Raw genomic sequence first — 14,342 nt, 5'->3', positions numbered from 1 at the left:
AAAAACTTGAGTTGAAAGTTGGAGTAAATGATAGGCTCACTATTATCAGGGATCAATAAATAAGGATGGAGCGCCTGTGTACACAAGTATTAAAAGAGCAAGCTAAATCGATAGAACTTATGTTAAAACATTTTCTAACTAAATGTGTGCAGTATTTGGAATAAAATGAATGAGCTGATGGCGCAAACAGGTATAAATAGGTATGGCATGGTGGGCATGACTGAAATGTGGTTACATGAAGGTCAGGACTGGGATGTTAAATGTCCAAGGCTACTCAGTATTCAGACAAGAAGGAACAGCATGTGGAGTGTCTGTATTCGTTAAGGATTATGTCCAGGTTGTATTAAGAAATGATATTAGCACGTGGGACAAAACTAATGAATCATTCTGGTTTGAAATAAAACACATTGAAAGAAACCTATTGGTAGGAGCATTTCCAGCCCACAAACTACCCTTCCCTCCCCCGCCCACCCCCCCACCCCCCACGACAAATTACTTTCAAAGTAGGGAATAGCATGAACCTGGAAATAACGATGGTTTGAGACAAGAGCACAAGAGTGATTTTGGGAAAGTGAGCATGCAAATTGACTGGATTAGTCAATTTGGAAAGCGGAGCTATCAAATAACGATTCGTCGAATATATGATGGATTATTTCTTTGATTAACATGCAATGGAACCAACCAGAGAACTGGCTTTGGTATTACGTAATGAGGAAGGATTGATAAATCATATTGTAGTGCAGGATCATCTTAGAAAGAGGGACCACAACATGTTGGAGTTTCACATTCAGACTAATAGCGAAGACAGAGTCACATAGAAGAGGTTTAGTGTTGGACAATTATACTTTTACTGGCCTGAGGAAGGGCTTGGCCTGAGTGGACATGTCAAAAAGATTAAAGTGCAAGACATTTGAAGAACAGTGGCAACTACTGTGGGAGATAGTCAAAACTCCTCAAATAAAGTGTAATCCTGAGTGGAAGAGGAATTGTAAAAAAGTGAAAAGCAATCAATGTCTTAACAAGGACGTCAACAATAACATGAAGGTTCATGTCTTGTGGTATTATCGCTGACTGCTAACCCAGATAATGTTCTGGGGACATGGCTTCAAATGCCGCCACGGCAGATGGTGGAATTTAAATTCAATATGAACCTGGAATTAAGAGTTGGAAACACCCATATGTTTCATGAATGTCCTTTAGGACTGGAAAACACCATCCTTATCTGGTCTGACCTACATGTGACTTCAAACTCACACAAATCTGGTTGACGCTTAACTGCTCTCTGGGCAATTAGAGACAGACAATGGCTGCTGTCTAACCAGCGACACGCTCATCCTTTAATGAATTAAAGAAAAATACTTTACTTGTCAGCAAATGGTTACTGAAAACATAATCAAAACGGCTATGAAGGAAATGAGATGAAAACATAAGAAATGATAAAGAACACTTCTCTGAGTAGTCAAAAAGTTTCAAAATGCTGAAAGCAAAGTTTGGCCTTTGAGAGGATGAAAATGGCGAGGTAATAATGGGAAACACAGAAATGGCAGAGGTAAATCAACACTTTCTGTTTTCATAGTGCAAGATAATTTCTTCCCAAAATTTAAAACAACTGCAAAGGATCATGATGGAAGTACGATGACGAGGAAGAAGCTATTAAGTGCATTGATGGGATCAAAGGCAGGTCAGACCCTCGGTCTGCAGTATATCATATTAAAGGATGTAACAGCAGAGATAGTGAATGTGTTAATTAGGATATTCAAAAAAATCCTTGAATTCTGGAACGGTACTGATGTATTGGAAAATTAATAATGTAGTACTCGTTCCCAAAACAGGAGATAGGCAAAAATTCACAAACTGTCGACCAGTGAGTTTAACCTCTGTAGTGGGGAAGTTTCTTCAGTCAACCGTAAAGTATGAAATAACTAAACACTTGGAAAACAAAGATCAATTCACCAGTGTCAGCACAGTTTCATGATGGGCAGGTTGTGCTTGACAAACCTGCTGGAGCTCTTTGAAAATGTAACCAGCAAGGTGGATAATGGGGATACAGAAACTACTGTACATCTGAACTTCAGAAGGCATTTGACAAGGTGCTGCTTAAGGGACTGATCTAGCCGGTTAGATCCAAGGAGTTAAGGGTAGAGTATTGAATTGGATAGAGGATTGACTGACTAACAGAAAGCAGAGCATCGTGATAAATGGTCTTTCCCTGGCGAACTGAAACTATTGAGGTGCTTCAGACCTGCCTATGCTCCCAAGCATTTCCATGGATTGCCTTGGATGTGTTTCGTGGGATAGGGGTTGTGAGTTTCGGGCATGAATGGGTGTATAGCAGGGTAGGGTTTGTCAATGTGAGTGGAAATTTCGGTCTCGGCAGAGTAAGTGCAGTGGTTAGTCTGAAAGATGAGGTTTGGTGGTGAACTGCGTATCAGTTTGATAGTTATTAAAGTTAAAGATTACTTTTTCATTTCTCAAATCACATTTACGTAAATACTCAGCTGTAACACTCCAAAGTCTCTGAACCTTAATGGTCCTCCATTTTTCAGAGGCCTCCAGAATTCAGATAATTGTCAATTAGATGTTTTAACTTCCAGCCAATTGGCATGAGTTCAGCCGTGACAGCCACCCTCCCCGTCCCAGTGATCAGCTCCTGCCTGTGCTGCTGCTGCAGGGACCTTCCTCCCAGAGAGAACATTCTGCCTTGCATTGATAAGTGAAGAAGGCTCACTGGACCTGATTTCCAAGTATGGGGATGGCAAACACGGCGGGACACAACTTTAAAGTGAGGGGAGATAGGTATAAGACAGATGTCAGAGGGAGCTTCTTTACTCAGAGTAGTAAGGGTATGCAACGGTAGTAGATTCGCCAAGTTTAAGTACATTTAAGTCGTCATTGGACAAACATATGGACGTACATGGGATAATGTAGGTGGGATGGACTTCAGATTAGTATGACAGGGCAGGCCAACATCGAGGGCCGAAGGGCCTGTACTGCGCTGTAATGTTCTATGTTCTATGATTCACTCTGATTTCTGTCCGGGGGTACTGCCAGCTGTTGGGTATTTCCAGCAGCACAGCATCTAGTGGGGCAGCACGCTGGTTCCGTGGTTAGTGCTGCTGCCTCACAGTGCTAGGGACTCGGGTTCCATTCCAACCTCAGGTGACTGTCTGTGTGGAGGTGGCACTTTCTCCCCATGTCTGTGTGCGTTTCCTCCCACAGTCCAAAGATGTGCAAGCTGGGGGAATTGCAAATGTTGTGTTCAGTGATTGGGAGTTTAGGTGCATTAGTCAGGGTTAACTGTAGCATAATAGGGTAGGGGAATGGGTCTGCATGCGTTACTTTTCAGAGGGTGGGTGTGGACTTGTTGGGACAAATGGCCTGTTTGCATACACTGTAGAATTTCGATGAATCTGCATTTCCTTGGCTTGTATTTTGTGAAACTTCACTGCTCTTCACAGCAATCCAATGAAAGTGTCAGTTGATGAGATCTTCAAACAGTTACTGGGGTGGCATCAGGATGTTCTTCTTCCGAAATTATATGGCAATGGTCAAGGTCGAGGGCATGTTTCTAAAGAGGGAACCAATGATCATGATCAGATTGTAGGAATCAAAAATAAACTCTACTTATGCTGTAGACTCAGCGGGAGCATACTGGCATACGTTTACAGCTGAGGATACATTTGAGTAACTGATAAGGTCAAATTAATAGAAACTAACATGCTCAATTGGTCATTCTATTGTAGAGACACCGTCTCCCCCCACGCTTTATGGCCTGGTCTCCTCCTGTCAGGAGCACAACACCGGTTCTGCAATCTTTGGTTGTTTGGCGATGGACTATTCCCCTGACGTCACCAAGGTAACCTGTAAGAAAGGAGGGGAGCTGATCACGACTGGATTGAAGACTTACCCATCAGTGAGAAACAAGAAGGGAACCTACACCTTGAGCAGCCAGTTAACCCTGCCCGAGTCAGCGGTACATTGACCCAGCAAAATCTACTGTGAGGTTCAACACAGCGGGTCACACAAGAGCAAAGAAATGCCATGTCCAGGTACGTGTTGTGGGAGCTGAGATAAACAGAGCATCTGGGATTAATATGAATAAGGCATTATTTAGGACCGTTTTCACAGAATCACCTTATACAGCACAGGGAAAAAGGCCCTTTGATCCAACCAGTTCATGCCTATCAATAACAGCCACCTAACTGTTCCAGTCTCATGTGCCAGCACATGATCCATTGCCTTGTGTGACTTGCCCTTGCAAGGATGCATCTCAATACTTCATACTTATTATGAGGGGCTCAGTCTCTACATGACTTATAGGTGCTTAGTTCCAGGCTAACAGCACCCTCTGTTTGATTTTGTTTTCCCCTGAGATCCACTTGGAAGCTCCAGGCCTTATCTTCACCCTGTGCCCCTGAGGCATTGATCTCTCCATCAAGGGGAAAGGTTTCATCCAGTTTACCCTGTCTATGCCTAAAATAATTCTAGACATCATGATAATCTTCTCCCTAATTCTCCTCTGCTCCAAGGAAAGCCCCTGTCTATCTAATCTAGTTTCATAACTAAAACCCTCCAACCCAGGCAAGATCCTGACAAATCTCATCAATACTGCCTCCAGTGTAATCACATTCCTTCGATAACATGCACACAATGCTTCAGTGTGGCCTAACCAGTGTTCTATTAAGTTCCAGTATCATCTCCCTACTCTTCATTGTCAATGTCTAGGCTAATAAAAGCAAATATCCTCCCACTTTCTTAGCCTCTTTATCCAGACGACACAGTACTATAGGGGATCGGTGGGTACATGCACCAAAGATCCTCAGTCCTTTCCAGGGTTCCACCATTTAAAACATCATACCTCACAGATTCTTCTGCCGAATTACATCACCTTACATTTATTTGGATTAATTTCCATTTGCAACTTCTCTTCACACACAATCCTCCTGCAATCTAAAGCCATTATGCTCATGAATTACCAACATAACAGTTTTCATTTCAGCTGTGAATTCACTGGTTAATCCTCCTAAATTTGAGTCTCAATCATTGGTATGTAAGAGAAATAGCAAGGAAATCAACATTAATCCCTACAGAACACCAGGAGACATAGATTTCCAGTCACGCAGACTCCCGATGACTATTATCCCCTGCTCCCACCACTCAGCCAGTTCTAGATCCAATCTGTCAAATTAACTCGGATTCCACTGGCTCTGATTATTGCTATCATCTGGACATCGAGTTATCTCTCTGAAAACTACTATCAAATTGTTACACATGACTTCCTCTCAATAAAACCATGCTGAAAATTGTTGATTTATCTTCCAAATGAAGACTAATTTCACTTCTCAATAGTTTCCCTACCTCTGAGACTAGCTTGACAGATCAATGTTTTCATTATTTATCCCTTCCTTTGTCCTGCATAACAGTGCAACGTTGGCTGATCTACACTCACTTGGCACAACTGCTGTGGCCAGCCAGGAATTCTAAATTATTGTCAGCAACCCAACTATTTCATCCTTTGCAACGCTCAACAGCTTGGTATACTTTTCATCTGCCCTAGAAATGTAACCACTTTTCATTCAGCAAGAAAACACAGAACATCACGGCATGTGTCCTGATTTCTGAAAGCACATCACAACACTCCTCCATGATTTCGGTCCCCACATTGTCCCTCTTACTAGTGAACACTGACACAACACATTCGTTTTGACCACAACCTAATCCTCCGGCTCCACTCCAATAACAACACTTAATGGGCATTACTGTTTCCCAAATATTTTTTTTTATTATGAATGAGCCTGTAACTTTTAAAAATATTTTCCTTTATTTTGACTGCTATTATTTTCTCATGGTCCCTTTTGCTCTTCTAATTCCTTTTTCTTTCAAACTCCCCCTTGTACGTTCTGTACTCCATACTAATTTCTAATGTTTTGTGAGATTTCAGTCACGACCGGAAGCCTCCCTTGTTTCTCTTTATCTCCCCCTCCATGCCCTTTGGTGTCCAGAGCCCGCTGCATTCTTGGTCCCACGCAGTGGCTTCGTGGGAAATGTCCTCCCTGTGATTTTCCTATCTCTTTCTTAAATGTGTCACACTGCTCTCACTCAGATTTAGCAATAAGTGTCAGCTTCCAGTCCACTCTGGTCAGTCAGGTCATTACCTCATCTTACTAAAATTGTCCTTCGCCTTTTCAGAACTTTGAGCCAATTTCTATTCCTTTGCAGTACAATCTGAAATCCAACTGATTTTACCCATTGATGTTTTACCCACTGGGTCGACTTCATTCCGTAAAGTTAAGTTCAGGTTCACCACTCTCTTGCAAGGTCTGGATTAAAATTCTCTGTATTAAACACATACTTTGTCAAAATATTCTCCTGGGGGCATTTTCAGAATTCTGCTCCCTCCAAATTTTTGACAAAATGAATATCCAAACCTATGCTGAGGAAGTTAAAAACCGCTCTTCTCATTCCCCAATATAATTTACATTTCTCTGAAATTTGCCCATGTATTTGCACTTGGTCTTTTGGACCTATGGTAAGGTCTATCGTGCTCTCCCAGTAGTTATGTTTGCTGTATTTTGGTTTTGAAGTACTGTCCATTTGCATTTGTTCGAGGAGGTATCCATGATTTCATTTCTCTTTACAGCCTAAAATACTCTTGTCAGAATTGCGACAGAAGCAACATTCTGTACCGCGCACCCCCGCCCCCATCATTTTCCATCTTTCCCTGTCTCGCCTGAAAGCACTAAATCCTGGAATATTGAGTAGCCACTCCTGCCCGGCTCTCAATATGTCTCCATGATACCATCATTTCTTCAGTTATGCCAATAATTCGTCTGCCTTGTTCATCACACTCTGTCATTAAAACGAATACCATCCAACGTTGCTATCTCCCTTCTGATGTTACTGGCCTATAGTTTCTATGCCTCCTTGACACCCTTGCTGTGTCCTCTAAGTTTGGCCTTTCACATTTGCCCTGCTTATCTTTCTGTGTGGATCCCAGCTTCTCCAGCACTCTGCACAATTATGATTCCTGTATCCATTAACCACAAGAAACCTTGATATATGAGAACTGATTGTATTTGTTATGAAATTCGTCAGATAATTTATGCGATGTGTTTCCTAAAGGTCCAGATCCTCTCCCACCAACCCTTCTCCGAACTGTGAGCTCCAGTGAAGAAATCGCAAGCAGCAAGTTTGCAACCGTCGTCTGTTCAATCATCGAGTTCCATCCGAAGTCAATCTCCGTGAGTTGGTTGAAAAATGGCCGACCCTTGGATTCTGGCTTCTTCACGTCTCCCGTGTGTGAGGCGAACGGGAACTTCTCGGTGACGAGTCGGCTGATGGTCCCTTATGGTGAATGGTTCAACAGTGCGGTCTATACCTGCCAGGTCACTCATGGAGAGAACACTCAAAGTAAAAACATCACCGCACTCCAGGGTAAGAGCTACAAATCACTCTGAACTCTGATGTGAATCAAACACACTAATTTATCAGGTATAGTAAACAGCACAGTGCAGCTTCTCATTTCCCAACATGCCACGTATCTCATTTCAGTTTGAGTGTTACATTAGCATTGCTCATAATTCAACCTTTTTGGCACGTCAGAAAAGCATGTTTCCTCTCTGTTGAAGATAGATATATAGACAGTGAGCTTTGTTAAATAGTTTGTTGCCTCACCATGCTGGGAGAGGCATTCAGAGTGCTGAATCCTTGTCTAATAGCCGCTTCAAGGATAAGTTTGGGGGTGGAGGGGGATTTTGGATAGATATCTGAATGAAACATAGAAAATACTGAGAGACTGAGGTTGAGTGAAGACGGAATAGATGTTTTGACTGGTAGGCGAGACGAGGACCCAAGGGCACAGTCTCAGGGTCAAAGGGGCACCGTTTAGAACTGAGATGGGGAGGAATTCCTTCAGGCAGAGGGTGATGAGTCTGTGGAACATGTTGCTGCAGAGGGCTGTGGAGGCTAGGCCATTGTGTATACTCAAGCCAGAGATAGATCGGCTCTTGTTTAGTACGGGGAGAAGGCAGGAGAATGGCTTTAGACCGAAACGTCAATTTTCCTGCTCGTCGGATGCTGCCTGACCTGCTGTGCTTTTCCAGCATCATTCTGATCTCAACACTGGATTGGCCGAACAGCCTTATTCTGATCCTCTATCTTATGATGTTGGGGTCTCAAAATGACGTGGTTAAAATATGCAGTGACCCTTACTTGAAAATAAATCAAAGTGCGTTCAATGCTTCATTCCCTGCTCAGGAATGACCTGTTGGCCTTGGACATTGTACGACATCGATTTTTATCTGGTACTGAGCTCTTTAACTTCATTTATGGGATCAGACCACAGACCAAGTGGCTATCACATTTGATGAACTGGGATAAATGTGATCTCACTGAGCTTCTTTAAGATGCTCTCTGTAATTATGTAGGATGCGGCAAGAGAATAAATTCTGGTAAGAATGCTACAATAGGGATGAATGAACTAGGAACTCAAGACAGGCTGATTTAGCCTGGTTTGGGGTGGCGATGTTTACACAGTGAGTAGGGGATATCTATAAAATTAGTGCACATTTCCATCGCGTTTGTGGATTAATTTAAGACGCTTTTGTTTTATTTTCTCCCCTGCTCTATGAAGAAATTAAAAAACGCAGCTTGGTAAATAAAGTGAAAGTACAGACCAGGTCTGAATTAACTGAATGGAGGGAAAGACTTAAGGAGATGGGGGTCCTTCTCGATATCCAATGCTGTACTCAATGTCTTGTTTTCAGATCTACTCCAAACACAGCCCACGAGGAACAATGACATAAATTAGAGAATGACATCACACCAATAACGCAAAGTATTTTTAATCACGTTAAATATAATGAACGGAATTTCCATGGCTGTTCACCGCTCCTGTAACATTTTAGAACTCTGCAAAGAGAATAATAATTATTTATTATAATTTGTCGAAAATTTGGGATGTGATTTGGCAGTCAGTGTGACCAGCAGCACTTGCACCTAAAGGTTATGAACATGGAAATGAACTCATTCTATTCAGATTACTCTTGTCACAAGTATCAATAGATGGTCTTAAGTGAGAGACAAACTCTGAAAGAAAGGTCATTCCATGGGTTACATGATGGTATCTTCGATGATTTTACTTTTTTCACAGGTTTCACTTGTTACAAAGCCAGTGTTCTTTAGGAATAATTACACAGGGTATGTTATAGGTAATCACAAATGTTTCACAGATCAAAATACATCAACAATAGTAAGCATCGTTTCAGCAATAGTTGGAGTTGCCATTTTGAAGGTGGTGTCTTCACCCTGTGAAGAAGTAATCTGAAGATTGGCTGTTTGTATCATAAAAAGGCATTTTTCATTGACTTTGATTTTTGTTTCATAGAAGATACCGAGTGCCACCCTAACACCGTTAAAATCCTCCCACCGCCAGTAGAACAAGTCTTACTGGAGGCGACGGTGACGTTAACCTGCGTTGTGTCCAATCTTCCTTCTGGAGTCAACGTGACCTGGAAACAAGAAAATAAGCCTCTGAAATCAGAGATTGCTGAGCAGCCTGGACAGAATCCCGACAGCGTGATCAGCAAATTAAACATTTCTACTGAAGCCTGGCTGAGTGGTGTTACTTTTGAATGTGTGGTGTACCATCAGAATCTACCGACTCCGCTGAGAGACTCCATCCACAAGGAGAAAGGTGAGCGGTGAGATTAAAGCACAAAGGATCCCATGTGTAATCCAGATCCAGTTACATCAATGGCAGGCTTTGATTGGGAATGAACAAACACCATTGGGGGCATTAATGATGCATCTGAAGGCAGGATAGCTAAGTAGCTGATTCAGAAAAAGATGGACCAAAGGATATTGTATTCTGATTAAGTCAGATATAGTGGGAAGAAGCCTGGGTTGTGATGTCACTATCAGCAATGACAGTTGGACAGAATGACCTTGTTGTGGGCTGGAAAAATGGAGGCAACTTTCACATTAAACTTTCCTTTTTTAACTGAACATAATGTGTACCATACTGCTCCTTTAGAAAACGAAAGTGAATAAATCCCAAATTAAAAATGGCTTACCTAAATATTTAGTGAAATTGTGATATTGGTTCAGGATGTTTTGGTTGATTTATATTTGTCTCAAATATTCTGCAGTGATTAATCCGCTGGAGCCATCAGTGTCGGTCCTCCTGCCACCAACAGAAGAAATCTCCGCTCAGAGGTTTCTCTCCCTCACGTGTTTGGTGAGAGGTTTCTCCCCCCGAGAGATCTTCGTCAAGTGGACAAACAATGACAAGCCGGTGAATCCCAGTAACTACAAGAACACCGAGGTGATGGCGGAGAGCGACAACACTTCCTTCTTCATCTACAGCCTGTTATCCATTACAGCGGAGGAGTGGGCCAGCGGTGCTTCTTACTCCTGTGTGGTGGGACATGAAGCGATTCCATTGAAGATCATCAACAGAACAGTCGATAAATCCAGCGGTAAACCGAGTTTTGTAAACATTTCACTTGCACTGATGGACACTGTTAATTCATGTCAATAAAAAATCTCAAAGTTGCATTTAATAATTCAACAGAAGTAATAAAGTTTTTTTTTCCTCCCGTCGTGAGTTAAATACTGAATTAGTTATTTCTCACTCTGACTTACATTGCATCTGTGTAGTTAAAGTGGATTATTAACAGGTCTAGGACGAGTGTCTTGTGCAGTTAATGTTCTCTGCTCAGATACACCCTGGGTCAGAGACAGAGTAAAGCTCACTCATTGCAGGATTCCACCAAGTACCTTATTCATCCTAAATGCCTCTGTGACAAAATCTGACAATGTCCATTTTATGTCAAGGGTAGGGCACGAGTTTTGAACTTTGTGTTTTTGATTCCCCCCATTTGACATTCTTACAAAATTCATGTCAGTTTTAAACTGCCAAATTGCACCAATTGGAAATGTAAATTTAAGACACTTTAAAATTAAATTTGATTGGAACATACCAATCATAAAGAGTGCAGAACAGTTTGAATGTAACCTCTGTTTCTGGGGAACTGCCAGGGATTTTGCGCCAGCGTATGAGTTGACAGAATGTAGCTTCACTTTCACACCAAAGAGAATCAACAGATAAGTTGTTGTGGAGCAGAGGGGAGGGGAACGATGAATGGTCTGTCCTCTTGCTCGCTGTGCAGAGTTTTCATGGTAGATGTCCTCTGTAATGTAACCCAGTTGCTAACAGGGACAGTCAGCTTCTTGCTTACTGTCTAAAGATTTAAAATGTCCATGCAAACAATACCTTTGAAGCATGTTAGACACGCTTGGCTCTGTTGACAAATGATTAACATTGATTCCCATAATCCAAAACTGGTGTTTGCATCGTCCCAGTTTGAATTCCATAGTTTTGTCTCAGTTTTCTGGAGCACATGGGATCAATTCTGGTATTCGAATACCTGATATCATTTTGTTTCACATACAGAACACAAGTAGACATTTTCTAATAAACATATTCAGAAATGTTATCTCTGGGGCAGTGGGGATTTGAACTCACGCCTTTTCTCTCAGAGACAGAAGTTCTATCACTGCAACAGAAGAGTTGCTCATAAAACGCTTATCTCTGCACGACGATGGGAAATGTTTCCTGTAACACCAATGTCAAATCTAATTATGGGCAATGCATTAAAATTAGAACAATAAATTAGAATAATAAAAATTGCAGTCTGGTATAAGAACAGATACAGAGAGATGATCGCAAATACACACGTAATGACACATATACGGGGCTCTCACCGAAAGACACATATTTATGTGCACACTCAAATGTGCATATAGATAAGATGTCACACACGCATACTCGCACAGAGCCACACATACAAGTGGTACTTGAACACTCACCTAAGCTCATACAAAAACTCACATACATCAAAAGAAAATCATTTGCACAAATGAACAGGAGTACTCACATATAACCATGAGAAACATCGACACACGGTAACACACAAATGGGCATGAATACATATACATTCATACAGCACAATGCGTACAGACATACACACATGAACACACAGATACAAATTCCGAAAAATGTCCTCCCACATGTCAACTCACACAGGCACGTAAGTGCACAGAGATAAACATTAATATCATTATTTTCCCATTTTCAGAATCACAAACATACGATGACAGAGGCAGCTTAATTAGTTATTATTAAACCACATTGATCAGCATGTATACAATATCACACGCACACACACATTCAGAGTCTTACATGCAGACACACAAGTGCATAGATGAACAAATAGAGGGGTGTTTATTAAATAAGGATAATGGGCACAAGGATCAGCAAGCATCCACAAACAATAGCACAAACAAGCTGATCAGGAGATGGTTTGGGAAAGATTGCCACACAAGCAAACATCATCATATAAATATAAATATCCATCAAAACATAACATTGCATGCTAACATTCATTAAGCATAAACATGAAAATAACCCAGTGTAGGTAGGATCTGAAACAGACACATAAGCACACGTTTTAGACAGCACTAATGAAAAGTGAACACTCACAAAGACATTACAAGATAAGCATAGGTAGCAACAAGTGGCATATTAGCATGATGATGCTAACACACTGTGAAAAGACAAAAAATCAGGTGCACAAACACATGAGCACACCAGCAGTAAAGGAACAGGAATATGTTTATTGATGCACAGACTCCAACATGGGCAAGAGTGAAGTAAGAGACTCTTATAACCACATACACAAACATTAAAGGGAAACCAAACACACCAAGCAGTAGATCAAATAAATTAAGGGACACACGTACAAAAGCATATTCCTAAATATACAGATCCTTCAAACAAAAATATGAAGCAATGTCCTGACTGTGATGTCACTTATAATCATGATTTGCCAAGCAATTGGTCACCAATATAAAAGATGAGAATCACATTTGAACTTTTATTCAGTGCTGGCCACAATTTTCAACTAAAGTGCTGTCACAGCCTATATTTAAAATATAATGATATAATTAAAATCATCATTCGTAATAAGCATTCCTCAAATAATAATATCCTTAAATAATAGATGAAAAGAAAAATAATTTAAAACGTTCTGACGTGGACAATGAAGAAAGAACATGTGCACTTAGTATTTGTAATTTCTTGCTGAGTCAATAATGCACTAATAGATACAGATAAGAGTCACACTTGAGAAATCCCTGACTGCTTTATGAAGATGTAATGGTCTCCAATTACATGACTTGGATGCAGATAGATCGATCTGGATCAATAAACAATCTAAATGCGTTCTCTCGGCTTTATATTCATAGATTCAATAGATCGCACTTGGATTGAAGACTATGAGGATGATAACAGCAACATCTGGACAACTGCTTCCACGTTCATCACCTTGTTCTTCCTGAGTATTTTATACAGCGCTGCCGTCACTCTGGTGAAGGTGAGAATAATCACATCTTTCTCACGCCAAGCAGCCCAATATGTTTTGTGAAATCTCGAAGTGTGACATTGAATAAACATTTAAGCTGCAAGTCCCTGATCATAAACATCTGCGTCATTGCTTTCTCTCTCTTTTCCAGGTTAAGTGAATGAGTTGTGGACCCCTTTGATTTTCCTGATCTGCTTATCAAGGTCTCCGAATTCCCAATCTCCAATCTGTCCTGTTGCTGACTCTAACAGTGAGATTACTTCAGTTTATCAGCGTGTAACTGAGACAATTATTGATGGATTTTCCTTTTTACTTTGATATCTTTGAGATGGTTGTGGTTGGAAGAATTTGTAGCTTCCCAGTTGTTTGAAGCCCGTTTGTTTTGTTTTTATTTGTTCCTTACTCAGAATGGTTGCCTACCCTTTCTGATGAGCCTTTGTATTCCCTTTCTTGTGACTGTTACTAATGTACAGAAAATTCCCAGCTCACAGCGCATGTGTTCTCGTCTCAATGTGGCATCCAGCCATTATATTCACTTCTGTTAGCTTTTAAATAAACCTTTTGGATAAAAATGCTTTCTGAAATGGTTAATAAATCTCGAATGAATATGCACTAATCTTGAGTTTGCTTAATTCTTTCTTCAAGGCCAGTCAGTAATAATACATTTACCCACATCCTATTCCTTTCCCAGCCAAATACTTTCACTTGTTCTGTTTGGTTGTATTTTATCCAGTCATTTAGTTTAATGCTGCGCTACCATGCAGCCCACTGATGTAAATACATCTTTCACACGATATGCCTGATGGAACACTCCAGAGGCAGAATGATGAGAGAACATTTCCGCTTATGCACCAAGGGTCACGGCCTCGGGTCACCTCATGATAATTTTATAGGTTCCACCAGAAGCCGAAAAAAGGC

General features: G+C 41.0%; 1 gene segment (V, D, J or C); it reads left to right on the top strand.

Moving 5' to 3' along the window:
- Positions 1-1,635: 1,635 nt before the first annotated feature.
- Positions 1,636-14,040, top strand: LOC148139518 (Ig heavy chain C region, membrane-bound form-like). The segment is given in 6 exon segments: positions 1,636-1,681; positions 7,123-7,434; positions 9,386-9,694; positions 10,149-10,478; positions 13,309-13,436; positions 13,576-14,040. Coding segments are annotated over 6 exon segments (1,134 nt in total).
- Positions 14,041-14,342: the final 302 nt, after the last annotated feature.

Source organism: Chiloscyllium plagiosum, unplaced genomic scaffold (assembly GCF_037043375.1).
Source record: "Chiloscyllium plagiosum isolate Xiang-an unplaced genomic scaffold, Cpla_swu_hap1 HiC_scaffold_38, whole genome shotgun sequence".
Classification (NCBI taxonomy): Eukaryota; Metazoa; Chordata; class Chondrichthyes; order Orectolobiformes; family Hemiscylliidae; genus Chiloscyllium; species Chiloscyllium plagiosum.
The sequence above is the reverse complement of the archived record's forward strand: the minus strand, read 5'-3'. Positions and strand labels throughout refer to the sequence as shown.